The sequence below is a fragment of the Myotis myotis genome, unplaced genomic scaffold (assembly GCF_014108235.1).
Source record: "Myotis myotis isolate mMyoMyo1 unplaced genomic scaffold, mMyoMyo1.p scaffold_m19_p_21, whole genome shotgun sequence".
NCBI classification, from domain to species: domain Eukaryota; kingdom Metazoa; phylum Chordata; class Mammalia; order Chiroptera; family Vespertilionidae; genus Myotis; species Myotis myotis.
This window is the reverse complement of record NW_023416326.1, coordinates 4,911,434-4,934,853: the sequence shown is the minus strand read 5'-3', so window position 1 is coordinate 4,934,853 and position 23,420 is coordinate 4,911,434. Positions and strand designations below refer to the sequence as shown.

Genomic DNA, 23,420 nt, shown 5'->3' with positions numbered 1-23,420 from the left:
GTGAGTGAGTGCTGAGGCTGGAGCAGGCAGACCATGTACACATGCAACAGGTCCCAATCCCCACAGCCGCACCAGCCCCCCACCAGGGAGTGGCTCTCACCTCGCCCTGCTCCTGCCAGTTCCTGTGTGTGTGTGGGGGGTGGTGCAGGGGGGTAAGGGAGGGGCAGGCTGGGACTTATGAGGGATACACTAAATTGTCAGCTGTTTGGAATGATTTTTAGTATTTTATCAAAATGAAATATTCTTAATAATCCATAAATGCAGTTTGGTTGCAATCAATGACTGCCACTTATGGGGCCTCTGCCACATGTAAGGACGGCAGTGACATCTGCAAGCAATCCACCTGGTGAGACTCTGTGTGGCAGTGCCATCCCTTCTCTGCAGGTGCAAACTGAGGTGTAGACAAGGCGCGGTCCCCTCAGAGTCGCCTCCCACTTCCTGCGCCAGCCCTGGGGGCCTTGGGTGACCTCCTTCCGCCCTGCCCACTTAGCCACAGGCTCTGCCCGGGCCATGCCCTCTGTCTGCAATGCTCCTCCCTCGCCCGTGACAGTCCACTCCCTCCTGCAGGCCTCCTCAGGGCTCTTCAGCAGGACGCCCTTGCTCACTCCTCAACTGGACAAGGCCTCCCTATTCCCGGCTCTTGCAACACCCTCTGCAGTTTTCCACTCTCTCTGTGATCTGGGATAGTCTCTCCCACAGAGTCTCTGGGGCACAGAGAACAAGAAACTCTTCCCAGTTTGTTCCCCCTCAGTCCTTTCCTGGACCCTGTGACCACCACCTCGCAGGGTCATTCACCACGAAGCACCAATGCTGAGGGCTCTGCTGGGCATGTAACAACCAGCAGACCAATGTTTGTTGGACAAATAAATGAAAAAAGTAAGATGAAATGACATTCCCAGCACTGAGACTCAAGTCTCTCTCACTACATTGTCCCCTACACGGTGGTGCAGAATATGTATACAGGATAGGAACATGGCCGTCTGGTGATCTTCCTAGAAAGTTGAGACATTGCCCGAACTTAGTGATTGGCATATGATAGGTGCTCAACAAATATGTGAATGAATGCGTCATAGGTCTAGTAGAAATTAAGCCACACTAGGAACCTGCAAACAAAATCACTAGGTTGCTGAGGACGTGGGCGATGCAATACAAGGATGTCTTTAAACAGGGTGCAGGCCATGAATCCAGCATCCCCACCCCTGACTACCCAGCGGATTGTGTCACAGTGAAAGAGGCAACCGGCAGTGTGCAGCTCAGAATAAACTTCGGATGCCTCGTGCAGACCTTGAGCAGAAGACCAGACCAGAGAAATCTCCCTGACAGTAAAAGGCACAATTCTAAAAACATAAGGCGGGAGCCAAATGTAAGTCAATCGAAGAATGTGCCATTTTGCAAACAATTTCTAATGCGAGGACTTTGAAAGGAAATTGGCAGACGTGATTAGGTCTTTGGGTTCATTGCAACATCCTGTCCACGGGAAAGTGTCCAGGGCATTCCGTGTCCGTGACAGAGACATGCCAGGACAAGGTCTGACGCCTGACAGGCCAGGCACAGTGCAAACACAGAGAAAGTCAATAAACTAACATGGAAACTTGACAACAAACTCTGCACCTTCCCCAGTGGCTAAAGTCATCAATGCTCTGGGCAAACAGCAGATTCTTGATAAACTGTGTTACATGGAATGAACACTCAGTATCTGACCAACAGGCGGTCTCCGGGCCTCAGCCTCCCCATCTGTAAGCCAGCAGACCAAGGCCCCACCATAAAGGTCCTATTGTGACTGTCCTTTTCATGTTCCCGGTTACAAATCAGCTGGTGTTTTTCATCTTTCTGAAAGACATGCTCAACTAAAAATGTTCAATCATAACAACATTCCAATACTAAGAAATGGGTATCTTCTTCTATGTTGTATGATAAAGCCGGAAAAGGAGAACTCTGTGAACTAAGGCAGGGAGGCAGAGCGAGCTGCGGGAGCCCATCGCCCACACGGTGCATGCAGCTGTGGGTACCACGATCTGTGGGCTTGAGAAGAAGTCACACTTAAAGGCAGGTGCGTTCTGAAAAGAGGCGAAAAGCTAACGGTGTCCTCTGTAAGCAAACACACGGAAGCGAAAACAAGACGGACTGTATACTGTACTTTAGCAAAGAACTTGATTTCTTGCTCGTAAGGGAAACGCTGTCCTTTGCCTCTGCAGCCGCCATCTGCAGACAGGAGAGAGTGTTCAGGAACATGGGCACGTCCAGCATTCCAATCCCCACCCGCACGCAGAGTTTCCAGCACTGAGGAATGTGCTACCCCACCGACTGGACGTGAAAAGCCAACCAGAAACACACAGGCTAACTTTGGCAGTGTAATAAGAAATAAAAAGGAGTTTAAACAAACAGCCAAATCAATTACAAAGCGACTGAGCAGAGCCCAGCTATGTGTCTGTGAGCACAGGCACCCAGCGCAGCGCCAGGGGCTCAGTGGCCTGGAGAGAAGAATGGGAACAGAACAAGGACGACCGCCCATCTCAGCAGCAGGTCCCACAGCTGGGCTGAAAGAGTGCCTCTAAGCTGAGCGACTTCCATAAGCAAAGCAAAAACACCCAGGTCTCCCCAGGGCCCAGAAAATGATCTCGGGGTTCAGAATTGATTGACCGAAGGCATTTAGCTCAGAGGTGGCCTTTTCCTCCCTCCTTCGAGCATGCAGAGGGGGCTTCATGCACACAGAAGAGGGAATGATACACGAAGGACCACCGTGACGTGCAGCACATGGTGCAGAGGGAGCAATTCAGAGTTAGATACAGGGTTTTAGTAAAATTCGTAGGCAGAGCCTCCATATTTTTAAGAATCAAACTAACTTGCCTGAAAAAGTTCTTTTGCAAACAGAAGTCAAAACCATCTCAGAGATACACTATCAAATCTTAGACACATTCAGGGTAGTTTTTAGAAACTTTAAACAATATTTTGTAATATCACAACAATGTTCTTCCCGTGAATAAGTAAAAGAAAACAATGGCGTTTTAAGACTTGCTAAGTTCATATTTGCTGTCACTTTTGCATTAAATCTCTCCCACGCGTGTCACGCAAATGGCTGGGTCCATATAAGGGACTATTGGCTGTTGGTGGCAGGACCGAGGTACCTACCAAACTCCAAGATATACTGATGGGCTTCGTCCACGTAGCGGATGAGCTGCTGAAGGAAGCTGTAGGCAAATCGCTTCTCAATCGTAGGCGCGTCCAACTCCAGGTCCTTGAACCCTCTAGAAGAGCGAATGAAAATGGAAACCAAATATCCACAAGACTATTAGGAGGTAAATAGATAGTTAAGAAAATGTTATGTTACATATGCTAATTTAGACGATTATTTAATATTCTGTAGCTAAAGGCAAAGGTGAGATTTAGTTTATAAGGACTATTTTGAATACGCAGATGTAAAACTGTAGCTAGTCACTTTATTACTGTGCTGCCTCTAGAAAAGCAGAGTGTCATTCCTGCCTGGATAACGGATGGGGGGCAACAAGCTCTAAGAACTGTGGCCAACAGCGACGGGCACTGATGGTTCTGATATGAGCGCTGAGTGCAGGAAGTAGTAGCGCTGAGGTCTAAACAGGTCGCTGACTTCATTCTTGGCCTTAATGAGCCTGGCAGGGATGTGTAACTAGTCTTACAAGGTGATTGACTGGGGCATGTGGGCTTGTACCTGGACACAGCGTAGCCGTTGATCTGCAAGAACTTGAGGATGTCCTGTGCTTTCTCCCGGTCCTTGGCTTTCTCTTTGGCGGTCAGCGTATCGTAAGGCACCAGCAGGGGGTGGTTCCCGCCTCCTAAGAGAATGTCCAGACAAGAACACAGAGTAGCAGCGGGAAGTCATCTGGAATGAGACACGCTGCCTATGTCACGGGGCCACAGCACAGAGCTCCTGTGCCCTCTCCTCGCACGAGGATAAAGGGCTCACGCGGGCTCTTCCCCCCAGCGCCAGAGTGTTCCAAGGAAGACGGCCATGGGCCTCGGGAGGCAATGACACCGTGAGCACCAGGCTCTCGTGACAGTAGTGCCCACAGAGCCTGCAGCCACGGGAGGGAGAAGAGGCTGGGCTCCCTCCCAGCTGAACATCCCAATAATTTGAAGGTGTAATGGCTCAGGTGCTAAAGCATCTATTTCACCCCAGCAGTGGGACTCTGCGTTTCAGTGAGGATTTTTAAAAATATTACCTTTGGACTCCAGTTCCATTTTCTTCTTCTTTGCCCATATATTATGGTAGTTTTCAGCCATCATTTCTGCCATAGCCTTAAGTGAACAAAATATTTAGCAACTCAGTTATGTCTGAATAAGTAGAAAAGGGTAACTTTGTTTTCCAATGTGTAATATGAAAACATGCTTTAAATTAGTAAGTCAGAGTGTGTTGGTGATAAAGTACTTCCAGAAAATAACCAGACACAGCTGTCTTCCTTGAAGCCTGACTCCCAGAGGACGGGAATGATGGGGAAATGACAGCAACAGTGGAGGAGATTTGAGGGGAATGGTCATTGTTAGTTTTAATGTTTAAAGACACGTGTTTGATTAATTCAATCATGGAACTTCAAATTAGCTATGAACTTCAACAACAAAAAAGTATTTACCACTTTTTCTTTTAATTTCCAAAGCTTCGGAAGATAACCTAAACCTTATTAAACACCGAAGGCAGAGAACATCAGACAAGTAGTCTAGATTTTCATCTCAGGGCACACACATAAATTAATTGCTAAAATGTGTGGCACACCAAAAAATGTATATTTTTTGCCAATTTGACAAAAATAGGTGTAAGTTTGATTCAGTCACACTGAGACATGGAAGCATAGAATAGACCAACTGAGGAATCTCAGAGGGAAGGGAGAAGAGGGGACAGGAAGAGATTAACCAAAGAATTTATATGCAGATGTGCATAACCCATGGACACAGATAATACTGCAGGGAAGCCCTGGGGAGGGAGTGGGAAAGGGGTCAGTGGGGGGGAAAAGGGGGTATCTGTAATACTTTCAACAATAAAGATAAATAACACACACATACACACACACACACACACACACACACAAAACAACAACCCATAAGATTTGCAGAATATTTTAAATAGTAGCCAATACTCACATGCAGGTCCCTGGACAGTGTGACATTGCTCATGTCAATGGCCCGGGGGCTGTACCCATGAGCAGCATCCACAGAAACCTAGACAATTCGTGTGAAAAGTAGTATCTCATTAAAACACCCTGCGGAGAGAGACTTGCAAGGTTCTACAGAAATATAAGGCAAACAGACTTCCACACACACTTCCTCAGACAAAACTGGCAAGTATCTACACAAACAGATCCCACAAACATATCTAGCAAATTAAATTATATTTGACAATTACTTGTGACTGCATACCAATCCCCGGCATCTTCGGGGTTGCCAACTCCAAAAGCTAATCATCAGCATTCAATTGTGCAATGATTCTAAGATTCCAGAATGTTCCCTTAATCAAAGGATCTTTGTGTTCTTGAGTTACTTACAAATTCTACTTGGCTGCAATGAACTTTACTCTTTCTCACATAATAATAATTAATCAAAGAGGTCAATATTTACAAATGTCTTTATGAGCTAAATGTTAAGATAAAATATAACCAGCTTTTTACTTTTAAAAGTATAACATATACAGGGTGTCCCAAAAAATGTATACACACTTTGAAAATTATTAATTCCAATGGGTTAAACCTGAATAGCAAGAAACATCAATTGAGCTATCTGCTGTTAAAGTGTGTATACATTTTTTGGGGACACTTTGTAGTATTCAATGATTTACAAAGATGTCCTATAACCAGAAAGTTTCCTTAATTTTTAAAGTTTTAAAATTATAAAATGAAACATCTCTTCTTATCAACGGTAAAAAGGTTCCGCTGTCCTGTGCGCTGATCACATTCCTCCAATGGCATATTAGGTGACAGTGTGTCATCCTATAAATCTAAAAGTATACCTTCACATATTTCACAGTATAGATGTATTATTATATAAATATATATTGGACATACTTCATGATGTATGCATATTGTTATATTTCATATGTATACTCTCTTGTTAGACATGGATAAACATGAAACAAAATGAAAGCTACAATAAAGCGCATATCTGGGCTTGTGAAACCAAACAAAGGCTGTTGCAGGCCACCACTAACAAAGGGCTCCCGGCTGCACTCAATTATCTGCACTCCTACTGCCTTATACTCAGTCTGTGCTAAGTATGTGTTAAAACACATGAAAACAAAATGTAGTTTGAAACGTGTGCATGCACAATGAAAAGGTAAAATATGCTTTTACAGTTTCCATTTACATGATACCTACTTAAGAAAACTTTAGGTAAAATATGCCCAAATCAGAACTTAATCTATTTAAAAATGTATTTCAAATATGTATTTCACGTGTTTTTCCAAAAACATCTCTATAAATGGCAATATAAACATAATGGTCTGTGTACCCAGATACAGTGGCCTGAGCAGCCTGGACAGGGACAATCACAGACTTAGCTTCAGGAAAACGAAAGGACCAGAGCTGAGAGTTGGTGTTTGGTCTGACTTTGAACCCAGGTTCTCCAGGTCTAGGCTGTGCCTCCTGGAGCAGCAGTAGCCAACCGGTAGTCCGTGAGGTCCGAAAGGTTGGCGACCGCTGTCCTGGAGCACTTAGCTGCACATCTAGCAGCTTGCTGAGGGGACGGGGCTTCCTGGATGTGCCATTAGTGACGAACTCTCGGAAGTCCGGCCCTGACTGTCTGGGTGCGCAGCGGACCTTTGCAAGTGGCAGGTGCTCAAGCTCCCTGGATGGCACAGCCACGTGGGCTCGAGGTCGGGATCACTTCTGCCTGGCCTCCCGCCTCTCCCTAAGGACCAGCCTTCAGCTCTTACTGGAGAGGAGAAAGTTCTAGAAAACCCACTTGCAGGTAGTGAACACACTACCGCTTTCATTGGTGCAACTTCAAGACCGTACCCCTAGGGACCCCCTCACAGCCTGGCCAGGTAAGGAGGGCCTGGCTAACCTCTCTAGCACTTTAACCAAGACGTCACCGAAAATTTAAAAAAGGAACAAATGTGTTTTTCCCTCTAAACTTTATGTTAATCTTCAGAATTTTCAAATCATTTGTTTTGAAATGCCCAATAAGTAAATAAAAGATTAGAATTATCTTGCAACAGCATAAACCATGGCTTCCGGGCGGTGCGCTCACCTGGCTGGTCTGAGAGATGCGCCGGGTCCGGTGGTAGAGGGCCATGCTGTCCCCCTCCCGCGTGCGCTCAATTCTCCAGCCCCAAGCCAGCATCGTTTTCAAAGATTCTTTGATTGGCCAGCGATAGATTTCTTTTTCCTACAGACAAAAAGGAGGAGAAAATAAAAGGTGTGGGGGAATATTAAGAATCCAAATAAAGATAAAAATATTTAATGCTTTGCTCTGTAATAGACTGACTTCATTTTTTAAAAAAATGATTGAACCCGTGGACACGACAATGGCTTGCATGGTGAGGGCCTGAGGGGTTGGGGGGAAAAGGACGAGTGGGCTGGAAGAGGTTCATGGGGGAAAAGGAGGACCTATTAATACTTTCAACAACAAAGACTCAAAGAAAAAGAGTCAAGAAAGATGAAAAAACCCCACGATTGACATGTTCATTCAAAAATAAAAAGGAAAGTAACAATGAGAGTGTGAGCTGGCCCTGGTCTGACAGACGCTAACGGGACCCTGCTCATCACAGCCCAGGGGCTGGTTTCCCTCCGCGACCCAGCTCCTGACACTTTAGACAGAACTGAAAGGAGAAACACAGGCAGCAAAGCGCAGATTAGATGACAGGTGCACGAAGGCTCTCCTCCCATCGTAATCAAGAGACCGAACTGTCCTCCCTGAGCCCCTTTGTCTCCATCACCTCCCCCACCAACTCACTACCTCGAAGAGCCAGAAACCTTTCCACCTCACTCTCAAGAAGCTGGTTATCCAAAGAAACTAAGTACATGAGAACTTACAAACAACAGCGCTAAGAGATGACGCCATTATCCCTCAGCAAGACACTCTCAGGAATGATAAGAATATTTTCTAAAGTTCTTAAAAATGCAGGAGAGGAATAAAAATCAAAAAGGAACAAAAAATAGAGAAGAAATAACAAATTAAATAATGACAGAAAATGGGAATAGAGGGGGAAAAAACAAAAGATAAAAGATACAAAAGAAGCCTTGGAATAAAAGTTAAAGATAGTATATATAAAGTAAAAAAGAGATTTTAATAGGAAATTACATAACAAAATTTTTTGAAAAAAAAATTAAAACTATATAACCTAAAAAACCCTCACCTTTTCAGATAATAGTTTATATGGCTTCATTAATGGTTGAACTTTAGATGAGTCTGAATAAGTTTCTCCATAAATCCATCCATTGGCCAACTAAGAAAACAAACATCAAAATCGTTTTGCATGTATTAATTTTAGAGAGTGTATGTGTGCAGGTGTTTAAGTGTGCACATGATGAAATAAACCTAAAATGCACCAAGATAAGGATTAAGGTTTGAATTTTATCCAGCATAATTTAATATAAAAATTGCCATCCCAATCAACATTATGTTGAGGAATCTCTGGACCACCTGACCAGGGCCAGGGAACCTGCAACCAAGGAAAGTGCCCTTGACCATAATGGAACCTGGACCCTTCAGTTGGTGGGCCGGCGCTCTATCCACTGAGCCAAACTAGCCAGGGCTGAACACCAATATTCTTATTCATAAAGTGTGTATCGTATGTGTATTAGTGGCAGAGCTAGCTAATATTATATTAGCAAGTCATTGAAATGTTCTTTCCTATTCTAGATAAGGCTCTCCCTTTAAGGGAGAAAACTGTGTGGTCAGAACCGGGGGGCCCGGTGCCGCTCGAGGAGGCCTCTGACCTTACCTTGTCCATGGACCACCTGTCGTGGGAGTGCTCAGCATATTTGTTAATGAAGTATTCCAGCTTCTCAGGAATCGTAATACTGTGGGAGAAACAGAGAAAAGGCTTGGTGCTCACAGGATCGCAGGGACTCACATTAATAATTTACTCACAGCCCCTGAATGCTTAAATCCCACTCAATGCATAGCTGTTAAAAAATTTGTTCTAACAAGGTATTACTTTTCCATATGATAGGAACAATGGCATAAGAGAAGCAGAGAATGTTCTATCTGCTTATCACATATTGATTCAGACTTTATAATGTCTTAGCATGAGTTAAATTTTTATGTGTAGTATAAATAAAAGTAATTAAAATGTATTCAAAGATGAGGACAATAGACCATACCACATTTTTTTAAAAAACCTGAATCAAGATATGGTTCGATGTAACAAGCTTAAAGGCACACTTCTCTCCCATATTCACTTTTTGAAGTTATTCCTTTTTGACTTAAGTCTCTTCTGCAACAACTCTACATGGGTAGAAGACTGCTAAAATCTGACCGGTTACATTATTTAAGTGTACTAAATTTTAAATTAATTTCATACAATGAGTGATGTGCTAATGACTTTAATTATTAATGGTCTATCCTACTGTTCTAAATGTTACTGATATAGAATATAGGGAAACATAACTAACACAGGCTTTAGGATTTTATAACATTTATTCTTGATTCCTTTTATGGTTAAATAATATCTGATCTCTTGAACAGATGCTGAGTGCATACAATTGATGGACTTGTGAAGATAAAATATATCTATGAATGAAAAATTAAGTATATGTATAATGTCATTCTTTAGTGAATATGACTTATTAATGAAATTAATGTTGAAATAGAATTCTAACTACAACCTGGTGTAATGAGATGGTGACTGTTCTTTCCCAGCTGTTATCAGTCAGTAACTGAATTATGGGATACACACGTACTAGTACTTTGGAAATATATATATAAAAGTCACAGAGACAGCAATTATTGAGATTACTATTTATACCTAATCCGTTTCAAAGTCCCCAAAGAGCAAGCCTAGGTAAATTAATACATATGCCCAACATTTATTAATTAATTCGATTTAATTAATCAAAACTGTGACATTGTTCTGATGTTATTTTAAAACCCTGGATTCTGCTGTATGCTAGCAAACCAGAACCTTACCAAGTAGGAATGGGAACAGGTGGTTTGCTTTACTTACTTTGGAAGAAGTACAAGGGTCAGTCACATAAGCCCAATACTGGGTGGAGTCTTTTCTCACAGGACTGTCATCAAGTACCAAACATGCACATTTCAGGCGCATTGAGCTGCCCACACACACTGGGGCCGAAGTGACCCAGGAAGGGGAGTGACCAGCTCGGGGCTGCCCAGAAGGCGGAAAGTTAAACTCCAAAGCAAGTTCACCAGGCAGGAGAGTGGCTAGCGAGGGACGACCTTGTGAATACTGATCTTGCTGAGTGACCACAGACTCAATGATAATGTGGCCTGAAGAGGCAGCTCTCCTTGCAAGTGGGAAACCACGTTCCTACTTAATGACAGTAACAGCAACAACACAAGTGCCGAGACTCCAAACACCGAGGTACCCAAACATCCTATTTGTTGAACATTTTACGCAATGAAGCCCACGGAAGAAGTTTCACTGCGTTAAGTGACATTATGTCTGTGTTAAGAGGGTCACACTGCCTTCTAACTGTAGACTAACTTTTCCACAAACGCCTTCACGTGATATTCCCATCAACCTCCCGCTGTGCTTTATCCACTGAATGTCAGCAGGACCCTCGGCCAGAGGACAGAGCTGTGCTCATCCCAGGGGCATGGAGGCAGAGACCTACACAGAGGTTGGCTGCTATTTCAATAAAGATTTTGGGTAAATTTTCAACCAACCACGTAACAGATAGACTTTCTTGATTCTCAGCACTACAGATGCCCCATGTCATTATAAAGAGAGGCCCCCGATTCTGTTAGGAGTGGCCTAGAAGGCACAGCTCATCTACTTGGGGCACTCAGATAATTGTTATCACTGCCACCATTTAATCAGGAAGCGGGCCCCCTCGTAAAGATACTGGTTCACGGGGGAGGACGAGAGAAAGTTCACTTCAGCACCTTATCAGTTCAGACTTCACACATCATTTACAACAAAAAGCTGCCACAACAGAAAGAGTCCATACTTTGAGGTTTCGACAGGCTGGGGGTTGAAGTTCCCCTCCGAATCCATGGATGACTGCTTCTCCATCATGCCCACGTGGTTTGACTCCATGTAGTCCGGGGGCAGTGCGCCCGCCACCGCACTCAGGCACGGCAGAGCCAGTTTGAAAAGCTCTTGTTCGTATTTCTAAGAGGAGATGGAGAACCAAAAGAATGAAATAAATAGTGTGTCACGATTCAGCCAAAGTTGTCCACACGATCACTGTGGAGGGCGAGGTGCTGAAGGAGAAAATGTGAATCCCCTGGGCCAACTGGGCTCACCAGCAGATTCTGCCCCAGAAAACAGGCCATTCAGCCGAAATCCCTGCAAACACGAGAGACGCTGACAGCAACACGCTGCAGCTGCAGCCTAAGAAAACATCTTTGCTTCTCTAAATCTGTATTCCTCGATACCTGAAACGATGCGGCTTTGAATATGCTGAGTGTATAACAGAGTGGGCAACGTGTCTTTACAACCTAAACCCCGTTTCAGGTAACGAGGACTGTATTTCTCAGTTATTGTCGGTTATTGGGCCACACATTATAGAGACCACATGTGAGGACATCTGCGGAGGGCATTTCAGTGCGAAGACATCGGGATTCTGGCCAAACTGGAGGGAAACACAGGAATCGTGCATCACTGAACTTTCTGCTATATAAATTACATGATTCATTAAATTTGTATTTACAGATTTTTAAAAAAATCAAAAATAATCATTTAAATCAGATCTCACTTTCACCATTCAACTTTAATGTTAATTCTTCTAAAAATGTCTTGTACATATTATTTTCAAAGGACTCTGTTTACCAAAGATAATTCAGCAAGAAAAATTATCAAGAAGTCACTACTAAAGGAAGTCACATGAACTTTGCCCTACTGGGAGGCAAACTTTGGCTATTAGGGAAGTCTCATAAAGTCTCATGAAGTCCCATCAAGTCTATCGGGGAAGACAAAATGATTGTGATCAATAATATAAGCACAACTGTACTCAGCATGATGTCTACTTTTCTCTGTGATCATCCACTCTTCTCAAAGTATATGAATTATTCATTATAAATATGGGACTATGAGGGGGCGTCTGAGTGGAGGGGCTTACATGCCCATAGCAGCAAGTAGACAGTCAGTAAACCACTGGAATATTACTGCTCCAGGAGATTTAATATAGTATATTTTCACACTTGATATGATTTCTTCAGGTTTTATAAGATTGGGGAGGTAACTAAGGGGATTTTGAACCCAAATAAGACCAAATACAACAGAAACATTATCAACCATGTGCATAATTTCCTAAATTGCTTAGCCATTTTAAATTCAGAAAGTGTTATGATTGCAAAGACATGGTACCATAGCAATTATGAAAAGTCTTAATGAATTTCATTTTTAACATTTGCTATAAATTCAGGGGAAAAAAGAAAAAACTGTAAGTCTTGATAATTCTTATCAAGAACTTATGGCTTTAATTATTTTATCACACAAATAAGCTCACAAAATATATTAAAGTACCTTTTGAGACAGGGCATCAAAAATGCCCCAGAACAATTTTCTTGATAAATGAAGTTCTTCCTCTGAGGCAGCTCCGAAGTTCCCCCACCCGCCCGGCAGACAGTAGTACTTCCAGCACCTTTCATAGTGGTTTGTCAGCAGCTACGGGAAACAATGATAAAGGCCATGAGCTAAAGACTCCTTTGATACTTTTCCATTTCTTCCCACATGGCGTTCTGATACCATGTAATAAGGTAAACAGAACCAAAACGGCTCGATCCACCTGAATTCTTCTGGGTGACCTTGTCCCATGTCCATTTCAAATTTAACAGTGGTCACAGCAGAGAGATCTATGGACCAATTTTACAAATCGCTCACCTTGCACATTCTTTATGAGGCCGTTGGATTGTCTGTGCATCTCTGTGTTCTACGTTAGTGCCCAGCACTTACCTCCTCACAGTTTTATGAACTGGGATCCCCTGGACTCCGTGAGCATAACAAAGGGACTGGTGTCAGGGTGATCTGAGCACTAACAGCCCCGGGACAGGGGACCTAAAATGTGCCTTTTGAGGGAACTGCACCTCTGAATGTTTGTGCTTCTCTCTGCAACCCTTCACCCCACACTCTGTGATGGGATGTCTCTAAGTAACGCCCCCCGCCCCACAAACTGCCCACTTCAATCATTTCTTTAAGTATATTTTCAATTTATTATCTTACTGGGTGTCTATGTTGCTTATCAAGTTTTCCTATAAACATTTTATTTGTTTAGAACTAAACTGGAAATTCAAACTATAGCATCTTTCAATTTGGGGGTAGTTCTTTGGATAATGTGCTCTTGATCTATAAACTAACAAATATTCACAATTATTTGACAAGTTAATAAAATGATGTTTATGAATCAACTAAAAATTTTTGGATTGTGCATAGCTGGATGGCTCGATTCGTTGGAGCGTCGTCCTGTACACCAAAAAGATTGCGGGTTTGATCATCCATGAAGAGAATAATAACGCAGAGCAGAGAGAATGCAGTGACTTCTCTATCCTCCGTGACAAAGCATAACTGCTATACAGAAAGGTTCCCTCCCAACCTTACGCCATGGCATCTGGAAACCATCATTAGATTGCCAACTTAGAACCGCTATTTTCAAAGCCACTCTTCATCCCTGAGGCTGCTGATGTTCTGGGCCAGGCCTGTCACCACGTTTCCAGCCTGAGGATTTCTTGGCTCATCTTTTTCCTGTGGCCCATTTGTTCCCACTGATTTCCATTTCCACTGACTTACAGGAAATCAATCCTAGGATTTCTGTGGTCTTTTATTGCTTATATTTTAGGTTGATGCACACAGATTTATACTTAGATGCCCATTTCATCAACTGGAAGAAATCTTCTGACATCAGACATCAAACATGACGTGTCGAAGAGACGTACATACAGGTTGTAACAAGAAACAGTCAGAGGACCAGGCAGTGAAATAACTATGAACGTGTCTCATCCTTACCTTGAGGGGCATCTTTGCATGCTCATTTAACAGCGGGACATCAAACACGAATCTCCTGAGTAAATGCTGCATCATAGAAGGTCTCAGTTGGCTGGTGGAACAAAGCTGATTTTAATAATGGGGTAAACGGTCTAAACTAAGTAGGTAATTCATTAGACTAAATTAAATATGCCTCTCTTCAGAGGATGTTAATTTTAGGTGTTCCCATGCAAAGATTAACCAATGGTTGCACAGTGAGTAAGAGGTTCCATTTGCACCTTGTCTCCACTCCAATCTGAAGACTGATCCCTCCTTCCCACAGGACATGCTTTTCTTTGCTCCCTCCCTTCCTAACACGACTTAGTAACGTGTCTTCCCTCACTCCCACGAGTGGAAGGGTCTCCAGTGACCAGATGGGAAGCAGAAAGATGAGCGAGTGGGGAGCAGGAGGGAGAAAGGGCTGAGACTGAAGTTCTGCCAGAGGATGACGGGAAAGGTGGACGTGGCAGACATCAGCTCTCTGCTATGTCAGGCAACTTGAGGCTCCTATCCACTTAATATGTAGACAAATCTTAGAGTTACGTATTTTGATTCCATTTTATAGAATTTTAGCCTCAGGGAAGTGATAGAACTGATCTAATTTTTCACCTCCCCTAGTCCCATCTGGCTTCCAAACCCCTACACCCCACTGTGAGTGGAAACCTTCCCTTCACAGTGTACTACCAGCTGCAAGCCTGCACCTCCAGGAGCTCCTATCCAATGAGAAAGAGCCTCCATCCTCGTTAGGGGCCTGAGAAGTTGTCCCTTTCACCGTCAGAACTCCAGAGGGAGGAGATGGTTCTGGCTTTCATAGGGAAGGCATTTGAACACCTCTACCTACAGGAAGTGGTTTTCCAGCTGGAGGAAGAGACAGCCTTCCTCACTGCCACCCATAAGTAATGCTTTAATATTACTAGTATACCAAATCATTTTCCATATTTAGTAAGGACCTCTTTCTCTTCTATTCTGGAAGAATCAAAAGGGGAGAATCTATTAGTCTTACACTAAAGTGGCCAGGGACTCCTCACACCACCACCTTGCCCACAAACATCCGGGGCAGCACAACTCATCCAACATCACATCCAATGGCTAGATACCCTTGAGAAGTTTGGGGGAACACTGCTAAACTTAGCTCATACCTTAGTACAAGGACTACCTACTAGAAGTTAATCTTTTGATACAGAAGTTGTTTCCAAAATTCATAACAGCTTGTAGAGGGCCACAGAGTAATAAATTCTCTTTCTGAAAGAAGGAGAGACTTGGTAAAGTTATTTCCCACTCACCCACAAATAGAGAGCAAACAAACTTCTATGGAATCCCGCTGAGCTTTGGTCAGTGAGCAGCCCTTAGAAAGTCTGTACACGGTATGAAGCAACGAGTCGATGAGGGAAGCGTGGTGCTCTGTGCCAGCAAAAAGAGGAGCACATCTTGTTAACAAAGGCAACACGGCCGTGCAGAGGTACCGATTGAGGGCCAAGGCCATGTCCGTAGCACTCAAAGCAGCCTGAAAAGGAATTGGAGAGGAGAAACTCATTTGTGTTTGGGGAATCAACAGGTCGACATGTAATATCATCTAAAAAGTGACAAAAAAAAGTAAAAATGTATACCTTTAAATGTGATTCATATGATTTTTACCACTAAAAACAATCAACTTTAATTGCTTATCAATAGATAAAAATAAATGAAGTGCTATCTCCTCAGAGAGCCCAAGAGGCTCATATTCTATAACAAAACATCAATAGGAGAAATGGAAGATAAAGACAATAATGATATCAAAGAATGTGAGTACTTTACTAGGAGAAGAAAGAGAAAAGAGCTTATTATCAAAATATATTTCATCTTCATACATTCTCTCTGAATTCTACTTACTAATAGTTTCTATTTCTGCTCATGTCCACCAGCATCATTACTATGCTATCTCAGAATTTCATGTAAACACACCCAAAGAAAAAAAATTTAAGTTTAATTTTTATGATTCTCCTCTCATGGCATTAATGAAATCCCTATTGTCAACTAACAATCTATTTCCTGCTGAAATCAGAAGACCCATTTAGCTGAGAATGGAAGGAGGTGTTATAAAACTACTGGACAATAAGTTACAGCTTATTCCACAAAGTTTCAAGCAACAGCAAATTAACACTGATGATGACAGAGTCTTGATGGAGCCACTGGGTACATGGGACAGATCTTAACCTATCTGTACGTCAACATGAAGACACCAGGATAACATCATGAGCACATGACTCAGCAATGTCCATTAAGCCTTCTTAATACTTTAACTGATTTATTGAGAATAATTGTTTAGGTAAACTTAGAGGTTATCAGGAGCCACAGTGACCTCCTAAATTAGTCTTTCGATGAGTTTCTCATTGTCCCCATTGCACCTGATTAGAATTCTTATCTTATTCTTGAGGCTGAGTCTTCTCTACTATTCAATGCATTCCTTGAGGAAATACTGTTTTATTATCTGTTTATACATTGCTTGCCTAAAAATATAATAGGTGCTCAATAAACATTTGGTGACAATAAATGAATAAATTTGTCTATGAAAAAAGTATCACAAGCCAGAGACTGAAGAGTCACAATCCGGGAAGCCAGGAGTTCAAGTCATTACCGTGTCTAAGGAAGCAGCAGCCCGGAGATCTGGCAGAAAGCCAACCTCCAGGAGGTGGAGGAGGAAATCCTGAACTTCAATGCCATAGACCCTGTCAAGGAACAAAACCATGGCTGCCTTGTGATCTGGGCAGAACCCCGCAGACATGTCAGGCTCCACCACATTCCCATCTGAAAGAGAGAAGGTGACAGGTTGTAGTCAGTGGTCATGCCATTCGAGAGACAGTGCCAACTGTCTGCTTTCCAGCCCCCTCATGCTTTAAGCCAAGTTGTCTGCTGAATGGTTTTCTGTTATTCTGTTGAACAAGCTAATGCTGGGAACTGGCTCAGGACATATGACAGTGCAATTTAAATCCCAGTCATGGCAATGTTATTTGTATATCCATTGGTTAACAATGTGATAAGGACATAGCATTCTGCTAGATACTGAGAAGTAAAAGAAAGAAGGTATCCAAAATCCACATTGTAAAACCAGGAGTAAATACCATGAAAAGTTAAAACATAAAACGAGGTTTCACTCTTTTCAATAATAGGAGCCTCTTTTACACGTTGATAAAACTTACTAACCACAATGGGATACTCTCGATACATTTATATATTTGTAGAGTAGATAATTACAAAATGATGAAACAATCCTATGAAACCAGTTTGACTTTCAAATGAAATATATTTCATGAACGTAATTAGAATCAACATTTAAAACATATCTGAGCGTTATATTATTTTCTCTATCAACAATCAGTGTTGATGTCTATATAAATTACTAAATCCTTTACTATAACTCCATAGATTCATAGGTTGGGGACCATAATATTAGGGATTATGGGGTTACATGTCAACTTAATTTACTGGGAAAATGATGTCCTCTCTGTTTGGCCATGTGATGATTATGCCAACTGCTGCTCTAACACACCACGAGATTCCACAAAGAATATCACGGGCCGAAACCGGTTTGGCTCAGTGGATAGAGCGTCGGCCTGCGGACTGAAGGGTCCCGGGTTCGATTCCGGTCAAGGGCATGTATCTGGGTTGCGGGCACATCCCCGGTGGGAGATGTGCAGGAGGCAGCTGATCGATGTCTCTCTCTCATTGATGTTTCTAACTCTCTATCGCTCTCCCTTCCTCTCTGTAAAAAATCAATAAAATATATTAAAAAAAAAAAAGAATATCACGGAATCTTTAATGATGATGCCATGTCGAAGCAAGAAGAACCCACGGAAAGATGACAGACATGACCATAACATCCCAAAGAACAGTCACAACTTTTTTGTTTTTATTCATAGTCAATGAATGAATTTGATATTTACATCATGAAAATAAATAACAATGTTTTAAGGAAAATGAGATTAAAGACTAAGGCTGTACACCTACTAATTGCAAATTTAGTTCTAAACCAAGTAAAATTGGATTTAAAATCCGGCCAATCCCTAGTGTTAAATCAGTGTGGTATTATTTTTTTTTTCCTTTTTAAAAAAATAGATTTTTACTTATTGACTTGAGGAGAGAGGAAGCGAAGGAGAGAGAGAAACATCGATTTGTTGTTCTACTTGTTTATGCAGTCATTGGTTGATTCTCATATGTGCCCTGGCCTGTGATGGAACCCTCAACCTTCGCATATCAGGATGATGCTCTAATCAACTGAGCTACCTGGCAGGGTCTATAATTTTCTATTAAAAGCCTATATGAAATTCCAGTTCAAGTCTCCTAAAAAGCACATGATACGAAATTTAAACGTATCAGGTTCTATTATTTTAACATACGGTTGAGCCTAACTCACAGATGCTAAAATAAGAAATGGTGAGTCATTCACAGATCCTAGGATAAGATTTGGGTTTGAAACACTCATTCATTTAAGGAGTGACAACGGCATCCACCTGGGACCCAGGGCTCAGTGACGTGCACAGTCGCTAGGTCTGTTCACTGGCTCCCCCAACACAGACAACAACCCGATGAGCAGCCTCCTCTGCTAACTGGCATGCGGAAACCTGGACTTTGGCTTTACCCTGGGGACCTGCAGGGTCCATCCGCCTGAACTCACCCCCTCGACCTTTGTCCAGCCTTCCTGGGCCCAGAGCTGGGGGAGCAGCATCTCTTTTCGAGACCACATATTGCCTTCGGGTCTCTGAACCCCTCCCCCTTTCATTGTTATATGGCCACACTCGGTTCTAGAACAAGTGTGCTCTAAACGTTTCAGACAGGCCTTAGCTAATCAGAGGGACCTCACCTTTGGCTATCGCAGGCATCTGGAAAGTGATGCTGATCACGCCCACCAAATCTCCCAGTGGAATCAGGGACCTCAAAATTGATCTGATCCTGATGGCTTCCCCCTTCCCGGCGTGAATCAACTACAGGAAGAGAACAAGGAGCATTAGAATCCCTCTGTGAAATCAATGCTATCATTCTGCCTACAAACTTGAAGTCCAAAATCGTGTCTGAAATGATTTTCTTTGACGGATATGCATACAGTTAGACCTGGCTCAGAAACGGTTGTTTCGGGCTTACAGATGCTATTTCCCTGGCCACAGTCTCCTCTGACATCAGCACACTATGGCGAGGCTAGTGGCCGGCAGTGCTATTCTTAAGGAGCATGAAGGTCATTGGTCTGGGTGCTGGGGGAACACCCCTACCAGCTACTGTGTCTTCACACAGAGGAGCCAGGGTGCCGCTCTGGGGCCCCAGGAACTTACGTGCATTTCAGGAGCACAACGTCCTAACAGGTCAATCAAAGCTGCATAGAAGGTCATGATGGCGTTCCCCATGTGGATGGTGTTGTCCTCCTCCTCTGTGTCACTTTCATGGATCATTCCAGGGAAACAGAAACAAATCAAACGGGAGGATAAAGTGACATTTCTGGTTTATTACATGTTCTCAGGGGACAGGGGCCACTAGGTAATTCGTTCTGATGCTTTTCATGTCTGTGTTTAATTTACAGCTGGGCATTTTAAAGCAAAATGACAATGCATTCAAGACCAGATTTGAGATTCTGTCACCAAGAACACACTTGTGGGAATGTGAATATTAAGATCCTTTCAAGAAGGAAAAAAAAAAAAAAAAAAAAAGAACTGCTAATTTGATGATTCTGCTCAATTTGTAGTGGCAGCTGGCTCATTAACAAGGAAGGTAAGAGATGGAAGGACCTGGTAAACTTAGAATGCTTTTGTGACTAGATACATTTAGAGAAAGGGTGACAAAGATCTGTCCCATAAGGTCACATTTATAGGGTGTCCAGTACAGTGTTTTCCCCAAAGGAAGAACTTCATAAACATGATCTCAGTTACCCACTCATCTCTTACCCACCAACCCACTCCCAGTAATCCGGCATGTCCCCCTCTCACTCTGTGGAAAAAACATAAATACTTCATTGTCTCACTGAGGACAGACAAATGTTGATGGACCTGGAGACCAAGGCAGCTCAGGAGTCCGCTGTGTACGCTGCATCAGAGGTCTGACTCAGGACAGCGAGGCTGCACTGGCCACACCTTTCCTGGTGTGCAAAGCTGTTCCCAGGGCCCTGGAGTGCGTACACCCACCGGTGTGGGCGGGGTCAGATCTCTAGATGTACTTTCTGCTACTTAGAGAAACTGAGGGCTCCCTCGTTCCTCTGTGGCTGACTGATAAGTACAGAACCTCCCAGTCTGGAGCCCAGCCACGGTGTGGACAGCACTCGTGCAGCAGGGTTGGCAGGACCACATCTGTGCTTGAACTTGCCTCCAATAGGCCCTGTGTTGTTTCTTCTCCAGGAGTGGGGGTCATGAGCCTAGCAGGACTGCCACCTCCCAGAGTAAGACAATAGGAGCGGCAGCCGGGATTAAAGCATGTCCATCGCTGAAGTTAGTACTCACAACCTGCACATGTCTGGACAAATGGAAGGCAGTCGCTGCCCCCTTCATCACTCCTAGCATGATGACACCCCCTCTTCTGGACTAAGTCCCCATTATCTTCCTAAAGGTCTCCCTCATTCACTATTGTCATGAAAACTCATTCTAGTGGCTTCCTCTGACCTTGACTCCAGATGCGAAGGCTCGCTGCCATCACTGTAAGAAGGAAATTTGCCAGAGCCCCTGGGAGAAGTCACTGATGAGAGACAACCTCCCACAACCTGAGCTTCTCCCTACAGCCACATCTTCCTCAGGTCTCTGTTCATTCAGCCTGGTCCAGCAGCCCCCCATCCCTCTCCCACATCTAACACGCTTGGTCTCCAAGGGGAGAAATCACCAGTTACATTGAAATTAACAGACTGCAAATTATATTTTGTAAAAGTTCAAGTCAAGTAGCACAAATTTACTCCTAAGAGTGTGTGTATTGGACCTACGGGGTTTTGCTGGACCCGCTGGTTGGTGAGGGGCCATCTCGAGAAGGGTCCTCGGCGATTTTGATGGCCTCTTCCATGGCTGCGAGGAGCCCGTTCCCACCCTCACCGCGCAGGGCAGGGCCAAAGCACTCGGGCCTGCGGATGAGCAGCCGCACCACCACGTTCGCGTTCTCCTCCACACTCTCCCCTGCAGGCACAAGCGGGGTCACACAGACTTCTGAGCAAATGATGTTACATTAATTCACTTATATTAAAAAAGTAATAACTAAAACCAACAAACATGGTGGTAAAGCCAAAATTACATTCAGATGACTAGTTTTATGTATACAAGACTGCCATTTTCTGTTCTTGTACTTTAACATTTCCAGTGTAAAGTAAAGCATTATGGAGGCATATACTGTTAATTTGTAACTTGAAGCCATAGTCCTAGGCCTTATAGAATCCAATTACAAAAATTTATAAGAATGTAAGTACAGAAAGTTTTTAATTTAATAATGAAGTATAGCATCACTATCAAAACACATATTATAAAATAAGTTGTTACTGTAAATATCTGATTATAAAATATTCTGTTTCTTTTCTAATATTTACCTCCCCCGTGGAAATGCTGGCATATATCACTATTTTATAACTATTTCTATGCAGTTTTAATAATAAGCGAAGAGGACCCCACAAGCCATCCGTCCTACCATTACAGAAAACAGCAAATCTGAGAAAGTCGAGATATCGCTCCCCTTCGACTGGGTTCCAGCCAATGTCTGGGTACCCCTTGGCCACCAGCATCGGGCAGCTCTGCAGTCCACAGCCGGCCAAATACCGGACGACCTGCCAACAGGACGAGGAGCAGAGCGTGAGCCCTCGGGCGTCAATTCAGAGGTCAGCTGCTTACTCCAGACTGTGGAGACGCCATCCAAGGGCGGTTTGTAACAAATGCAGCTTTGAAAGTTTTTGTGTGTTTTTAAATCTTTATTGTTGGGTATTACAGATACCCGCCCCCCATTGTCCCCCTCCACAGGGATCCCACCCGGTCCCAGGCCTTCACCACCCTATTGTGTCCATAGTAATGCATATCTATAATAATAAAAGCATAATATGCTAACTAGACCAGATATCCTTCTGGACGACCATCCTGATGACCTTCCTGACGAAGCTGGGGCTGCGAGGGCTGAGGCAAGCCACTGCAGCTGTGAGGGCCGAGACCCTTGCACGAATTTCGTGCATTGGGCCTCTAGTATGCAATATAAGACCTTTGGTTAATCTCTTCCTGCTCCCCCTTCCCCCTTTCCCTCTGAGATTCGTCTGTCTGTTCCATTCCATGCCTCTGGTTCTATTTTATTCATCAGTTTATTTTGTTCATTAGATTCCTTGTTCATTTATTTTCATGTTTAGATTCAATTGTTGATAGATGTGTATCTATAGCCATTTTATTATTCATATTTATGATCTTTTTTCTTCTCCTTCTTCCTCTTCTTAAAGAACACCCTTCAACATTTCATGTAATCCTGGTTTGGTGGTGATGAACTCCTTCAGCTTTTTCTTGTCTGTGAAGCTCTTTATCTGACCTTCAATTCTGAATGAGAGCTTTGCTGGGTAGAGTATTCTTGGTTGTAGGTCCTTGCTATTCATCACTTTGAATATTTCTTGCCACTCCCTTCTGCCCTGCAGTTTCTGTTGAGAAATCAGCTGGCAGTAGTATGGGCGCTCCCTTGTAACTAACTGCTTTTCTCCCTGCTTTTAAGGTTCTTTGATCCAGGCCACAGTGTTCCAGCTGCTGTGTGGGTATTAGTGTGTATATTAGATCTAGAGTCTAATTAATCCTCAGACCCCTGGAAGCAAAATTCCCCCGCAGGGTCTGGTGCCTGCGGGATCTCCTGTGGGTGTGCCGCTTGTGGAGCTAAATGGGTCGTGCTCTGGTGTAGTCTGAAGCCTTCCACTGATGTGCTGGTTCTGGCGCCTCTTGGGAGGGACCAGTGCAGGTCAATGTCAGACGCTGCCTTTCAGAGCCTTGGGCTACTTGTCAGGAGCAACCGAGTGACCTGCAGCTCGTGGCTGCCTATGCTGGGCCTGGGTGGCGTGGGGTGATCTGAGCTGCGCACCAAGGCTGGCTGCCCCCAACACTGAGCCTGGGGGCAGGCGAGCACAGGCCCAAGGCGTCCTGAGACCCACCTCGGCCTGGCAGCTGCCTGTTAGGCTCAGTCACTGGACGAGCCTCGGGGAGTAGGCAAGTTGCATGAGGGAGGTTCTCAGTGAGTCCCCAGGTAGGGGCGCATGGTGTTCACCAGGTTGATACAGATTCAAATTTGGCGCCAGTGCTGGGTCTGAGGCCACTCAGCACAAGTCCCCGGGTGCACCAAGGCCAGCCGCCTCCTGCCTGGGTTGCACGGA

The 23,420-nt window shown here is 43.7% G+C and overlaps 1 protein-coding gene across 6 annotated transcripts in view; it reads right to left on the bottom strand.

Annotated features, from left to right (window-relative positions):
• The window catches only part of RYR2 (ryanodine receptor 2), a 195,497-nt gene that overhangs the window by 71,222 nt on the left and 100,855 nt on the right, over positions 1 to 23,420 (bottom strand). For all 6 annotated transcript variants that reach the window (XM_036354797.1, XM_036354792.1, XM_036354793.1 and 3 more), the window contains exons 45-61: positions 21,725 to 21,860; positions 21,036 to 21,222; positions 19,411 to 19,513; positions 18,948 to 19,068; positions 16,725 to 16,894; positions 15,394 to 15,614; positions 14,093 to 14,183; positions 12,617 to 12,757; positions 11,097 to 11,260; positions 8,906 to 8,984; positions 8,318 to 8,407; positions 7,210 to 7,347; positions 5,110 to 5,187; positions 4,197 to 4,272; positions 3,686 to 3,809; positions 3,130 to 3,245; positions 2,138 to 2,202 (exon numbers count right to left, since the gene is read on the bottom strand). In XM_036354797.1, the coding sequence (XP_036210690.1) occupies positions 2,138 to 2,202; positions 3,130 to 3,245; positions 3,686 to 3,809; positions 4,197 to 4,272; positions 5,110 to 5,187; positions 7,210 to 7,347; positions 8,318 to 8,407; positions 8,906 to 8,984; positions 11,097 to 11,260; positions 12,617 to 12,757; positions 14,093 to 14,183; positions 15,394 to 15,614; positions 16,725 to 16,894; positions 18,948 to 19,068; positions 19,411 to 19,513; positions 21,036 to 21,222; positions 21,725 to 21,860 (2,100 nt within the window). The remainder of the gene's footprint in view (positions 1 to 2,137; positions 2,203 to 3,129; positions 3,246 to 3,685; positions 3,810 to 4,196; positions 4,273 to 5,109; positions 5,188 to 7,209; positions 7,348 to 8,317; positions 8,408 to 8,905; positions 8,985 to 11,096; positions 11,261 to 12,616; positions 12,758 to 14,092; positions 14,184 to 15,393; positions 15,615 to 16,724; positions 16,895 to 18,947; positions 19,069 to 19,410; positions 19,514 to 21,035; positions 21,223 to 21,724; positions 21,861 to 23,420) is intronic.